Source organism: Oreochromis aureus, linkage group 10 (genome assembly GCF_013358895.1).
Source record: "Oreochromis aureus strain Israel breed Guangdong linkage group 10, ZZ_aureus, whole genome shotgun sequence".
Classification (NCBI taxonomy): domain Eukaryota; kingdom Metazoa; phylum Chordata; class Actinopteri; order Cichliformes; family Cichlidae; genus Oreochromis; species Oreochromis aureus.
Genome location: NC_052951.1, coordinates 2,868,235 through 2,883,485, shown reverse-complemented (window position 1 = coordinate 2,883,485; position 15,251 = coordinate 2,868,235). Strand labels below are relative to the sequence as shown.

General features: G+C 40.2%; 1 protein-coding gene across 1 annotated transcript; it reads right to left on the bottom strand.

Annotated features, from left to right (window-relative positions):
- Positions 1–1,711: 1,711 nt before the first annotated feature.
- On the bottom strand, positions 1,712–14,859 carry mogat2 (monoacylglycerol O-acyltransferase 2). The gene is made up of 6 exons (XM_031740207.2): positions 14,704–14,859; positions 13,622–13,800; positions 3,428–3,632; positions 3,132–3,306; positions 2,690–2,889; positions 1,712–2,329 (listed from the first exon to the last, which is right to left on the bottom strand). Exons 1-6 carry the CDS (start codon positions 14,795–14,797, stop codon positions 2,175–2,177), a joined length of 1,008 nt encoding a protein of 335 aa, XP_031596067.1. The 5' UTR covers positions 14,798–14,859; the 3' UTR covers positions 1,712–2,174.
- Positions 14,860–15,251: the final 392 nt, after the last annotated feature.

Genomic DNA, 15,251 nt, shown 5'->3' with positions numbered 1-15,251 from the left:
AAATATCAGAATTGTGCCATGTGATATAAAAGTCACCTGCCAAAGTTCACAGACACTCTTATCATTTGGGACTCAGATTAACAAACCAGACACCCTTTAACCTGTGATTTCTAATGTTAAGAGATTTTTACATTTATTTACTTTGATAACCTTTATTTTGCTTAAGTATAATTTCTTGTGAAGACATGATGTGCCTGCAACCTACAGATTAAGGAACAGAAGCATACAAAGTCACACACGCTCAGGCAGAGACAGTTCCAACCTGAAGCTGATATGACAAAAAATACTAGTTCCTCTTGTCTTATGGATAACGGCCACTCATGCGATAACCATATCTAGAGATGTTTTTCTATTACATATGCTCCACCTAGAAATGCTGTGTGTAATCTATTCTCTGCTATAAAATAAAGAACGGACTGAGGCTCTGCGCGACTTGCTTGTGTCTTGCCACGCAGTAAGCTTCGCCCGTGTACACGAAATAAACTGAGTTTGTGTTTCTTGCTCTCCTTCCAGGTTTTCCTTTGACATGGGGCGATCGTGGCTCAAGAGTTGGGAGTTCGCCTTGTAATCGGAAGGTTGCTGGTTCGAGCCCCGGCTTGGACAGTCTCGGTCATTGTGTCCTTGGGCAACACACTTCACCCGTTGCCTACTGGTGGTGGTCAGAGGGCCCGGTGGCGCCAGTGTCCGGCAGCCTCGCCTCTGTCAGTGCGCCCCAGGGTGGCTGTGGCTGCAACGTAGCTTGCCACCACCAGTGTGTGAATGTGTGAATGACTGGATATGTAAAGCGCTTTGGGGTCCTTAGGGACTAGAAAAGCACTATATAAATACAGGCCATTTACCATCTAATAACACAATAAATCACACACATTCATATTTATTGTCACATGTCTCATTTGGCAATAAAAATATATCTAAGAATTTTAAAACGATCATTAAGACTGTAGGCAGACACTGAAGGAATACACTTGGATGATTCCTCGCCAACAATTAAAAGCAGCTCCAGGAGATGGTTAGGTTTTAAAATCTACAGCTCAGTCAGCCAAAGGTACCACGTGTACAGCTGCTTTACTTAACTAACAGTATAAGTATTAAAAACAACCATGATGAGTGAAATGCTTGGATTCAAAATCATAATCTTAATCCTTAAAGTAACCAGTAATGGTGCGAGACTTACTTGACACTACTTTTACATCTCTGAAGACAAAAGAAGGACATTTCCACTGATTTTGGGTTGCCTGTATAGAGCGTACTGCTTAAAATATGAAATGAATCCTGCAGTTTTTGCTTCTTCTTCTTTCTTTTTTTTACAGTGTTGCCAGTATAATGTTGTAATCTGACTTCAACCTATGACTCTATTTGAGAAAGTTTCGGGCCTTGCACAAATTCCAACACCTCATATGCAACAACCCCGACTTTCACATGTAGCCCCAGAGGAAGGGCAACAGTCTAAATCCAAGGTTCTCAGAGCGTGGCCCGTGTGCCAGCTGTGGGCCACGCTCCGTAGCATTTTGTTCACGTTTCACTCCACAGTCATGCACCAGGTGAAAAAAGAACCAAGGGAGCAACTTTTCCATTTTGACAATCATTACAGAATATATCACTTAGAATTACAGGTGTCTTGGCTGTGTGGCCTCAGTTGGCTTCTTTGATAATCATGGCTAAATAAACACAGGATCATTTGATTAAAAAAAAAAAACAACTTTCCCTTTTTTCAGACTACATTAGACTTCACTGTGTAAGCATGAGTCAGCCTAACTGGGAATGGGGAGTCGTTTCAAAGAGAAATTGTTCAGAGACACTAAAGCTAAAAGAGCTAGACACACTTTAAATATCCAAATGAACCGAACACATTATTAGGGTTTCATGATGAATTTTAATGCACTTGTAGAACAAAGGGAATTCTTTCATTTGATCTGAGATTTTAAAGGCAGCCTTTCCAGCTTACATGTTTGGGCTTCATTGAGACAGGACAGGAAAGGTTTAAACCCAGACCTCTGCAATGGCTTTAAGTCACATGGAGCTCCTGTTCAGCCCAGTGCGAGTGTACAAACAATCACTTTGTCTTTAGTTAAAGGAGGAGCTGTGAGCAGGTGTACAGAACTGGTGAAAAGGTAAATCTGCAGCACCAGAGCTTTACAAAGAGGCGTTCAATTCCACACAGGCCTTGTTGCACTTTAGACAAAGTTCAGGTGTGTGTCTTTGTCCACTCCATAGTTGCCTTTGTGCTCCTCAAACAGATTGCTGAGTTCATCCATGTACAGCTGGTGGAGGGCATCAAGTTCCTCGGCAGTTGGCTTTGCTTTCTTCTCCACTTTGATTGGCCGTCCAACTGCAGAGATGTGACAAAGTGCTTTATGTACTTTGTTTAGTTACAGTATGTTTGAGATATGTTTACCGAGCGTGAGGACTGCGTGCCTGCCAGTTACAAAGGACAGCCCAGTGTGTTTGTTCTCACAGCGAATCTCACTCTATATCTGATCGCCATTACTCACATGCACCGAAACTGAACTCAGTGACACCAGGTGCTTCTCACAACGTTGAAAACTTATTGGGAAGTGCAGTGATGCTTTACTATATGTTTTTACCGGAGGGAAGATATCTATTAGGCCTTTAGAGTGTTAATATACACTGCTGCCCAAGTATCCATCCAGCTGCACGTAGTGATGGTGGAGTAAAGCTGCCTACTCACCTACTGTGTTGATAGGTTTTCTGTAGGGCATAAGGCCAAAGGAGTACTGGAAAATGCCTCGTGCATGGAAGAGAGGAAGAGAGACACCCATGATCTTCTGCAGATTTTCCTGCAACCATCGAAGCCAGGTTCCCCTCGGGTTTTCCACCTGGTCATACACTTCGTTCTCCCCAAAAGAGAAGACTGGTACCAGATGAGCTCTGGGAAAAAAAATGGTTGAGCTCTATTAGTTTCTTATTTCTAACTGATCTCATAGCAGAATATGTGCTTTCCCAGGAAACTCCATGCAAGTCACTTGCATGGAGTTTCAGGAGTCTACAGTCAAGCTGCAAAAACCCCCTAAAATGAATCGATTGACACAATCTTTTTAATAAGCAAAACCATTTCAGAGAAGTAGATGGAGAGGAACTTTCCACATTGCCTCAGGGCTGGCTGATCTTACCCATACTCCATGGCCATTTTGATGAAGCCTTTCTTATGGGCCAAGAGTACATTGAAAGTGCCTGGGTGGGCATCAAGGGCCTCTGGTGCCCCTCCAACAGCTATCACAATAGCATTGCCACCTTTCTTTTTGCAGAGTGGATAAGTGGCGCTCTCTTTGTCTGAAGGAATCAGACCTGCAATGTTGCAACAGAAGAAAAAAAACAATATCTAAAGTGATCAAATACAATATGTTTCTTTTAACATACATAAAAAAGAAAGAATGGGAAATATGATTGAGATGTCAATGGCTCAAACCTCCACACATGATGTAGTCTCTGAAGAATGGAGCTCTGAACCAAAGAGGCAACATGAGCAGGTAGCTGGTGATGCCTGGAAACAGCTGTCTGAAGCCTGTAGAGTAGGTGCAGAAGTTGGTAAAAGCTCCTGCCACCAGCACACCATGGGGATGGAAGCCAAGGATGTAGTTATGCCTGGGATCTAAGTCAGCCGTCTTCACCAACTGAAAGGGGAAAAAACACTACACTTGTAGATGTATACATAGTCAAGAGTGCATGAAGACATACTCGGGATGATAATGGCCACCGGAATCATGGTAAATAGTTTAATCCTCATCAACCTAAGAGCTGTTTTGGACTTTGCGTTGCAGTTGCTGGGCTCTGGCTGCAGTCCAAACATGTGCCTCAATATCTCAGTTTCAACACAATGTCTTTGACCCTCTGAGCCTTCCCTCATCTGCCCTGCCTGAGGCTTCAGGACTCGATTGGGTCTGACTTTCACAGCCACACTGGCAGGATAAAGTACTGAATGTGAAACCTTTGAAACTGCCCGATTTTCTGCACAAAAAGCATCATAAATATACAATTATCATACAGTATATGCTACAAGTAAATCGTATATTGCAAATGTGGCTTCATACATCTGGCCATATTTGACATGAATAGCAAGAAGGGGGGCCTAAACTGCAAAAAACCGCAAAAACCCAACAACAAGAAAACAACAAACTTTTATTTAGGTTGAAAGCAACACACAGGTACAGATAATCAAGACAACGAGGCGGGGGGAAGTAAGACTGAACACACAAAATAAAACAGGAAATCAGTCATAGCTAAACTGGGAAATGCAGACACATACATTAATTTAACTTATGGGGTTGACACAAGGAGATATAACAGAAAACACTGAGGGAACAAAAAATATTCCAGACCCATCCAAATCATTGAATTAAGTTTTCCGATAACTTCCATGGCTACAGGTGTATAAAATCAAACACCTAGGCATGCAGATTTCTACAAACATTCGTGAAAGAATAGGTCATGTGATGGGGTGGGGCAAGGTCACGCAGCAGTTTCCCCTAGTCAGAATTTTTAACTGGTATGCTCCCTCAACTCAGATTTCCAACTCGCTGCAGGCTCTACCAGCTCCAGCTTTGCTGCCTCCCAAAGTTAACAATCCAGGATGGCAACATGGAGCATAAAAAGTAATAAAACTGTAAAACTCTTAATCTGTCCTGCTGCCACTGTTGTGTATTTGTGACTCACTGAAAAAGCTACTGACCCAGCTCTGTCCATGACTGTGCTGCAGTGATGTTTTAAGCATAAGCGTTGCAATGACCCATGCCATTTTTTCACACATAGGCTAATGTGATGACTCACATGATCAATAGTGGATCAACGAGCCTCAGGGGACAAGCACCACTCGGTGGTAAATAACTTGGACTCACCACCGTTTTTTTTATAACCTAAGAAGCCTCTTGGATGAGCGATGAAATATCTTCCTGAAGACGTCCAGTTGTTTTCTTTTTTCAAGCTATTTTACATGTCTCTGAGTTATATTATCAGCTGTAACATTTCTTCTCTAAACTCTACATAAAGGACATTTCCTTCCTCTACAAAGTGTTAAGGCTAGGCCCAGATGCCCGTTCAACCAGAGTTCAACCAGAGACTAAAAATGACCAGAGGCTCCAGTTATATAATTCCTCCTCGTTCTGTTGAAGTTTAGCAACTGTTTCACAGCAATTTCATGACGGGTATTGCAAAAGATTTTCTGACTGTGATTTTTTTATTACATGTCTTCACATTCAAGCTTTCAGTAGACATTTTCTGCCCAGTATTGCCTCCATTGTCCAATGCATTGCACAGATTTTAAGCAATGCAGACTTCAAGTTTCCACATCACAACTGTGTCTAATGCCAACTGGATCAGGACTGTAAGTGTTCTTACCACACATCCTAACCCTCATCCTGACAGCTACAGACCCCAGAGGTACATACATGTTTTATCATGTTGCACAGGTGGTTTATTATCTATTAATCCTCATTTTTATGCCTTTTTTAGTCTGTTCATATCTACTGATGCTGTTTTGTTTTTTAAAAAACAGAAATATTTTGGAATGCTAGAGGACTTGAGTCAAAAACACCCAGTTGCACTTATGTAGCTTTATTAACTCCAGCCAGGAGTCCTAAAGAAAGTAAGTAAAAACACTGAAGATGTCACTGGACCTACTTTACCTGAGAGCTGAGCTGGGGCATGCCCTGGTCATGGAAAGGAGAGCTGATGCTGTTACATTACACTTTTGGCTGATTGTCTGTTTATTCCACATATTTTATATTGGGGTCGAAATGACCCTGATTGGTGTCATCATGTAAATAAAACACAAATAACATAACTGACATAACAAGATGTTTAAAATTCAGCTTAATGCAAGCAAACAACAGTTCCTTATCTTTTAAGTAGGGCCTAATGTTAAAGAGCTGCATGAATACATGCACCTCTAATTTCAGCCCAGCACTTCAGGGGAATCAGGGGACATCCTGCATGTACCAAATTTCATAACACAAAAATGAAGGAGAAATGCTGGAAACAGTGAAGAACAATTAATCACTGACTTGTCTGAGAGGTTCAGAAAATAACCAGGGCCATTTGAATAAAAAATACTGCACTTGCAGTGTTTTTCAGATATTAGGAGCACCTAGCCTTAATTTAGCTTTTAGCATTCTAGACTCCCAGCACACTGTTAAAAAGGTCAAAATACAGTTGGCACTGCCCACAGCGCTACTACTGCCAACCAGGAGGTCAGAGATTCAGGTGTGCTATGTTAATAGTTACGTGGAGAAGGTAGCCTCAAGCAGAGTTAAGGAGCAGGTTGCAGAGGTTTGGCAGGTTCACGTTTTCTAACCCTTCATGCACATAGAAGGCTTTACAGCAGGAAAACAAAAAATCTTCCTGAAACCTTCTGAAACACAAATATAAATATTCTGCTCCTAATGTTAATGTACCTGTTTTTTCTTTTTAACACTGGCTAACATAGATGTCCCCTGAACAAAACTCTAGAATAAATATGGAAATATTCTGCATTACAAAAGTGACTTCAGAGGCGTGACCTAATGATTGCAGTGGATGTCTGCTGAGTCACTGAAAGACTGTTCTCATTGCTTTTGCAATGCTTCAAATTTCCACTTCACAGCTGTGTTCGGCCAACTGGACCAGGGCTGTCTTCCAAAGTGTTTTTGGCAAACATCTTACAGTACAGAAGATTTTAGTTGAGTTTTGAGAAAGCTGCCCTTTATGTAGATTCATGTGAAAACAGCACTTAATAAAGTATAATACTAAAAGGTGAGCACAATGGGGGCCCATCGTGTTTCCAATGGCGATAAGTGTCCAGGGTTGCTCTCTTCAAGTTTATATAAAAGTTGAAATGAACACCTTGTACTGACATGTATTTGTCACTTGGCAGGAAGGTTAAAGAGATATGCCAGTGTTTACACATGACAAAGGTCATCTTGCTATTTGCAAGGTAAAAGACTTCTGGTGTCACAGAAACACTGGATATTAGCAATATTTTAGGAAAAAACACTCTCTGATTATCAACACTAAAATCTCGAGGAAGATAAGCAGCACTGACTCAAACCTATTTCTTGGGATTCTCCTTTAATGCTTGAGATGCTCTTTTTGTAGGAATGGTGAATATAGACGGATGCTGGGTCTCTGAATTCATTTCCCGACTCTTCTCTGTTGGTTGGAGCTTCATTGACCTGCTTATGCAGATTATTTTGCTCTTTGGCAAGTAAATTATGAGCCACTGTGTTTGTGATCAATCCTTGCAAACTCAGTGATATTTCTCTGTGATGTTTGAAGCGACACAAGTGAAAAGCTCCGTGATGTCTTTTGTTTAGTATTGTCCTGTAAAAATAAGCACTCCCTTCACTGATCTGTGCGTGAGATTCATACTCAAGACAACACTTTTATCAGGCAATCATCTCAGAACCTGTTTCAGTCATTTGATACAGTTTTTCCAGTAATGTTGTCATGGTCCTGGGTCGTGCGACCCAGTGTTTTGAGTTTTAGTTTATTTTGATGTTTATTGTTTAGGTTCATTAAGTATGCTAGCTCATTTGTTATTATATCACCCTTGTGTTAAGTCTCCCTGGTTCATGTGTCATGTCTGCGTGGTTATGTTTAGTTCATGTCGTGCCTAATCTCCATGTTTCCTGTTTTACTTTGAAAGTCTGTATTCTATGTCAGTGTATTCAGTTTCACTTCTCCTGTCCTGTCGTTAGGTTCATGTGTGTCAGCTGTGTTCCCATGTGTGGCCACTTCCCCTGATTATCCCTCATGTGTATTTAGTCTCTGTGTTTCATACAGTCTGTGTCGCGTCGTCTGTGTTCCCACCCGCCATGTTGTCACAGCCAGTCTTAGTATTCATAGTTATGGTTTCCTGTGCCTTCATAGTTTTTCCTAGTTTCACTTTCCCAGTTTAGTTACCTTGTTTGCACTCCTTGTCACCGGCCACAATAAAGGCTCGCTTTCAGTTAAGTTTACTCCCGTCTACTCTCGTGTGTTCGCACCTGGGTCCACCACACACACCACCGCACGGTCTGCCTCCTCAGATCGTGACAAATGTTTTCTCTTTATTTCTTATTTCTTATTGAATAAGAGTGCATTCACACAGATTTTAATGCTTTCTCAGATTATATTGTAATAGATCACATGAAGGTTGTGAGTAAAGCTTATATAAGCAAGTCATGTTACTGGACCTTCATGGAGCTGATTGTTGGTGTCCGTGCTGTGGAGACCTGCTGCAGGTGGCTCCCAAAGTTAAACATTAAATCTAGTTTCACTGATGAGGCACTAAATAAAAGAAGTGTCTATCATAGCGTCACCAGCTGTCGAGCTGTCATCATCACGTAATCTGTGTTTCTATCATTCCTGCCAAGATAGTTTTCAAAAGAATACAACACTTTTCCCAAATTCCCAGGTGGACCTAGCTCCACACTGCATCTTCCACTGCATTAGTGGAAAGGTATTCATAGATGTACCCTGGGAAAGTTTTGTGGGAAGACAATCATGGCCGATAAAGTCTGTGGGATACACAGGAGTATCACCCAAATCACTTGTGAGAAAGCCCTTTTCCATAACCACTGACAACAGTGATTCCAACTTCGGGACTTGGTAACTTGGTGGTGGTGTCAACTTTAAATGGCATTTTAAATCCAATTTCAGGCTTTTTTCTGCAGAAACCGATTATAGATTGGCTGCAACAAATATTCACAGGAGAAAAAAACTTTTTACTTCACTTTGTCTTTGTCCCGTCTTCCTCCCTTCACCCCCTCACCGATTGCAGCAGGTGGCCTTCCGTCCCTGAGCCTGGTTCTTCTGGAAGTTTCTTCCTGATAAAAGGGAGTTTCTCCTTCCCACTGTCACCAAGTGCTTGTTCGTGGGGAGCTGTCTGATTGTTGGGGTTGTCGCTCTGTTATTGTAGTGACTTTATCTTGCAATATCAAGCGCCTTGATGCCAATGACAATAAAGGACTGTTCTAGTCTATTCTGTCTATTCAGTCATACACGAATGTTTTACAAAGAAACTCATTTCACATTTAACATCTTACAAACTTTAACTTTGTGAAACATGACCCTGCATCTGTAGGAGCAATACTGTATACTGTCGCTTAGTGTAAACACAAGAAGGGGGAAAAGGGCAAGCCTGGCTCGCCAGTACCTAAAATTGTTGTGTAAGGCTCTGAAAGGATCCAGTCGCATGAAATCTAGATCGTGTGACTGCGTGACTTACTGTGTGGTTTATCGTCATAAAGATGCAAAAATATGTTTTGTAGCCTGAAAATGACGCCATATGTGCTCTGTAATTGCCTTCAGATGCATTTGAATTTGCGTCACTATCCTTTCTGCATGCATTTTTGTCCTTTTAGAAACCAAGACACTCACATCAGCTGGTGAGCTTTCAGTCTGAGCTGGTGACGGTGTATTAGAAACGGTGGGCAAAGACACGCTAATGAAACGAATTAGGAAACTTTAAATATCACATCTTCTCTCCACCCTGACACAGACTCCTTGTTTCAGGCCCAATGTGGCATACAGTCAGATGATGCTGGGCAGAATTCAGTTTGAACTAGATGGCACAAAACATTCTTCTTTTTTTCTTAGAAATGATTTAATATATGAAATATTCACACGAGGCCTCTAATGATATATGTATATATGTATATATATATATATATATATATATATATATATATATATATATATGTACATATATACATATGTATATATATATATATGTACATATAGATATATATATACATATATACATATGTATATATATATATATATATATATTACTTTGATTAAATAGTGGCCTTAAATTGTTACAATAGTGCCTTGTGTTGGTTGTTTCTTCTTCTTCTTCTTTTTATTATTATTGATATACATACAAAGTTTTAGTGATTTTGTATCCGATATTATTTGTTGTATTTATTACTAATATTCATGTTACTGTATTTAAAATTATTTTCAGTATTGTATATTTTTTGTTAAATGTATCAAGATCATGTTTCTAATCCAAGGAGCCCCAAGTGTTACATATTTTATGGCCGACTGCGCGTTGACATAGCTGACCTATAGATAAAGGACAAGCTTTCATATTGCCCTTCTATTGGACGATAATAGCCAATGACGTGAGCAAATATATTGGTTAATTTCTATTGTGTTTTCATGAATAGCTTTGAGGGCTTCTTCACATAAAGACAGATATGACCCACTTACAGCACTACAGATAGTTTCAAAATAAAATATCTGGAATCACTTTCTGTTCAAATGTAAAGCTTTCTAGGAGGAATTCCTTCTAATAAAATTAAAAATAAAAATAAGTTGATCTTCATGATTACTTTTTAATAATCATAATTTTTAGATTTCAGTGAAACATTTATTTAAAGTAATTGACCCATAGGAAAAACCAAACAAACAAATAAACTTCAAGTTTTATGAACACTATGAACACTTATATGGGGTTTGTGCTAAAAACAACAACAGCTTTATTGTTGTTTCATGTTGTCTTATCAGCTCGGTCCAAAGTATCAGTCACATCCAGGGCCAAGAAGTCTATCCATGTAATGAAGCAGATGTTGTTAATAGAGGTTTTGTTCTCTGTGAATTTCACAGAAACGGTCTTCTGCATTTATTTGTCATGGTTCAAAAAATAAGCCAGGAGTCACTTCCATAGTCATGTAGACAAAATACTACTCATCCATGTGGTGACAAGAGGGCCATGATGAAACACAAGAGGGGAGCCTGTAACGCACAATCAGGGCTTGGCAACCCAGCGTCAGTTTATTTACAGCAGTTTCTCTCATGGATCGTGGGTTTTGGACCTACGTGTTGAGTTTCATGTTATTTTCAAATTATTTTTTTATTCCTGCGTTTATCGAGTTTTAAGTTCTTTTGCATTTTGGATTCTTTCCTAACAGCACATGTTTTCTGGTTGGTTTCATTACAATTATATTCTCAGGCCTTCTCGGTTTTATTTTTATTTTTTGTACCTTTGGCAGTTTAGTTTCTGCTTGTGGTTCATATTTCATTCTTTGAGTTTCAGTTCATACTCCTGTGTGCTCCTGTAGTTTGTCACGTCTCTGTGTTAACCTTATCAGATTACTTCCTGTTTTATTTTGGTAGTCTTTTGTCCCTCGTGTCTTGTATCTGTTTTTTTTTTCCCTTGTCTCCTTATCAAGTAAGTTCCACCCAGCTGTTCTCTAGTCCCCTAATTAGCCCCTTGTGTATATATAGTCCTGTCTTTATTTTGTTATGTACGACTGTTCCCCTGCTTTGTGCTCTGGCGTTGGTCCCCGGGCTTTTGGTTTTATTTTTATGCTTTCAGTTTGTTTGTCTGAAACATCTCTTCTTTCAAAACAAACAAATATTTTAAATATTTTTATAGAGATGTGGAGCTTACACACCACATCTCTGTTTTTATAAGGTTATAATCTGTGTTCTAACAGGCATCCCATGTTCATGGTAAATATGGATGGTGAGTTCACAGTTTACTGGCTGACACCTGATTGTTACAACTTAAAGCTTATCCACTAGCACTAGTACTGTATTCATATACTGTATACTGTATCAGCCCATTAAAGCTTTGATCTTTTTTAACACATGCAGAAAGCAGAAGTGTAACAACAAGTGACTTCAGTGAGGATTATGTGCCAGACTTCCTTCTCCACTAACAATGACTTCCTGGACTGTGAGTTTGCCAGGCAACAAGGGAAAAATGCTTATATCCTGAAAAACATCAAACGTACGGTACTGGAAATATTTAAATCTGTTTTCAGCTTTTAGGCTTAGTTATGCTGACAAACCATCTCTCCACTACAGCTTTATATTTTAAAATATTGTTTTTTTTATTAAACATTTGGTTTCAAGCTCATACACTACCGGTCAAAAGTTTGAGAACACCCTAATTTTTCCAATTTTTTAATTGAAAATTGTGCAGTTTAATGTCTCATTTAACTCTAAAATGAAAGCTAAATACAAATAAGCAATTGGAGTTAAAAAAAGAAAGAAATGATGGAATCATTTAATAGACCAAAGTGTATTCTAAACTTCTGACTCAAAGTAGCCTCCTTTGGCAGATATAACAGCTGAACACACCCGTGACATTGTTTCTACAACAGAAATCAAATATTCTGCAGAAAGTTCCCATAAATGTGGACCTTATAGGCTGCTTTGCTTTCACTCTTCTGTCCAGCTCATCCCAAACCAGCTCGATGGGGTTTAAGTCTGGAGACTCCATGTTTTCAAGCTCACCATCTTGTTCATTTTTCCTGAGGTAGTTCTGGCACAGCTTGGACTTATGTTTGGGGTCATTATCTTGCTGTAGGATGAACCCCTGACCAACTACATGAGGGTATTGCATGGCGCTGCAGAATGCTGTGGTTGCTGTTTTGGTTCAGGGAGCCTCTCATTCTCTACAAGTCACCGACCCTGGGTCCAGCAAACAGCCCCAGACCGTCACACTTCCTCCTCCATGTTTGACAGTTGATGCCACACACTGTGGAACCGTCCTGTCACCTACTCGACGGCATACAAAGATCCTGCGTGATGAACCAAAGATTTCAGATTTTGATTCATCGGTCCATAATACCTTCTTCCAGTCTTCAGTAGTCCAATGGCCGTGTTTCATGGCCTGACTTAGCATTGTCCTGTCAAACCTGCAGCTGGAAGTCTTCTTTTCACAGTTGAAACTTGCTCACTACGACCACTGTTGTCCTGTGAGCCGCCCACCGTGCAAGCTGTTAACTCAGTCCTCTGATTCAGTTGTGGCTTTGGGTCTGCCAGACCTCTTCCTGTCAGAGTTTGTTTCTGAGTGCCTTTTAATGGTGAAGGAAACTGTGCTCACTGACTTTCATTGCAGTTTCTCTGTAGCACAGACCTACATTTAGGGTTATGTTGGTCTGTCTCTCTTCCATTGTTAATTGCCTGTTTCTCACCGTTTTTGTAGCAACACACTACTTTCAGCAGTGCAATACTGTTCAACTGATGCTCACGAGGGTTTGGTACCACAGGGTCTTCCAACACTGCTTTTATGCAGACAGAGGGGGCTGAAAGTAATCCAGAATAGTTGGAACACCTGTAGGAATTAGTAGCACCAGCTTTCGAGGCTTGATCAACCTCGATTGCTGCAGAACAGCTTTAAATTGTTAACACATGTTGTGTTCCCTGAAAAAGGCCTTTTTGTAGAATTCTGAAATGGACATGATTGTTCAGTTTCGGGTAACCTTACCTTTTTTAATCTCTGGTAGTTCACCACTTACCTTTGGACCCTTTCAAACTATTCATTGGACTTGAACGACTGGAATTGCAAAAAGATTGAGGTGTTCTAAAACTTTTGACCAGTAGTGTATATACCTTTTTTAACTTATATGTTTAGCTATGAGTATCACTTATCATTGTATAACACTGTCACAGTACTTAATTACAACAGGAAACAGAGGAGTGTCCTCCATCTGTGGATCATTTGTTGCCAAGGACAAAGATAAGAAGCATTCCTCATTGCAGGCTGAAGATTAGATCAGACCAGGCAGATGTTCTGATGTCCTACTCTCTGACTTGCACATATTGATTTTCTGTCTCCTTATGGAAGCAATGTGCATGCACACAAAATATATGATGCAAAAAAACAAAAAGTCTAAAAGCTTTCTCTCACCTTGATGGGAAAGTAATCACGCATGTATTCCCAAACTTTGAGGCTGCACAGGAAGGGCGACCTGCGGCCTCCACGTGCAGGAGTGTCATAATCAAAGTACCACCAGACAGCATACAGCACGCTGATCAGCCAGTAGCGAGTGAACATCAGGTAAAAGAACAGGAAGATGCAGGTGGGTGCTGAGAAGAGAAGCACATTCACTAACACAACAGACACTAAAGGATTGGTAACTATATGAGAGTTAGCCATGTTAGCATATGCATAAATTGGACTCTGTTCAGGGGGAAGACCATCTCAGAGTCTTGAAGTCCTTTACAGATTTACAGATGTAAAGTTCAAATCTTGATTTTATAAATGTATATTTGCTATCATTCTCATTTTTATTGCTTTCCAGCAAGCTTGGAATCAATATTTTTAATCTGACTTGGTGAAAAAAAAACAAATAGTATGAAGACAGATAACCAAAGCTCGTGTTTAGCATGGATATTTTCAAAATAGTGAATGAAATACTAGTTATCACAGTACTAGCTATGAATGACTTGTATCACCTGCTGCACCAGAGAGCTCATGAAGAGTTGCCAGGTCAACTAGTTACAGAGATGGTGAAGTGGCAGATCCAGTGGGACAAAGGGCAAAAACAACTCCAGTATACAGGAAACGTATTCTCAAAATATCCTCTTTAATTTACTGCTAATAACATCAGTTAAAGTGGCGGCAAATATTGACAGGATTGTGTGGCTGTGTCAAAAAATAAAGAAGCTTGGAAACCTGGAATAAGGAGCACTGTTCTCCAGAACTACAAAAACAACAGGCGGATGAAATGACTTGGATGGATGCGCTGCTGTCTGGCTCCCTCTTCTGGCCAAGCAGAACTACAGCTCACTTAAAACAAAGTTCTCTCTGTTTTGCACTAATTGTTACTTTATCAAAAGCAGATAAACAAGCATGTTTATGTTTCAAAATAATAATATTAACGTGAAAATCTTCATTTATACTTTTATTTCTTTAGCAGGGTTGCTCTTGCATCCGTCCATCATTTCCAGGTTTCCCCATTTAACTCACACAGAAAAGTCAACACTCACCCAGACCAAGGAAGGTAAAGACCCACTGCAGCACCATGGCAGTCTGCAGTCTCCTGTGGAGGGGTATATCCACGGGGGCAAAATTAATTTTCATGATTTCCACAAGCGAAGAAATCCAAACCAAGGCGCTGCAGTGGAGGCAAAGAGGAAGAGCGAGTGAAGGAGGTCCAAAGTCTGCTCTTGTCACCTTTCCACCATCATTTCCTATTGACCGGCTTATCTCAAAAACTTAGCAAAGACTTTGATTTGCCAATCCATATCTATGCAATCTGACTTTTGACCGAGCAAGTAATGCACTACACAGAGATCCCCAGCAAAGAACAACAAGCCACAAAGCTGTGGAGCGGACTTCCTGCAGGGCATGGAAGGCAATCACTGGCTAGAATGGCCATGCTATATGCAATATAAGTGTTTATATTTGTAAAGGCTCCATCTTTTTGTTAGAAAAACTGATATATTTCTTGTCACGTGGGGTCTCTGTCAGTGCTGCAGAAAGCTTACAAACTATTTCCAAAAGGTAAGGTAAATAGACACTTAGTCTGGACAGC

Bases quoted from the DNA above. Each gene is read 5' to 3' on its own strand.
- mogat2 (XM_031740207.2), bottom strand. From the start codon at position 14,797: ATGAAAATTAATTTTGCCCCCGTGGATATACCCCTCCACAGGAGACTG. The intron at 13,801-14,703 runs GTGAGTGTTGAC...TTCTCTTCTCAG, and splicing joins CTTTACCTTCCTTGGTCTGG to CACCCACCTGCATCTTCCTG. The intron at 2,330-2,689 runs GTGAGTAGGCAG...ACATCTCTGCAG, and splicing joins AAAACCTATCAACACAGTAG to TTGGACGGCCAATCAAAGTG.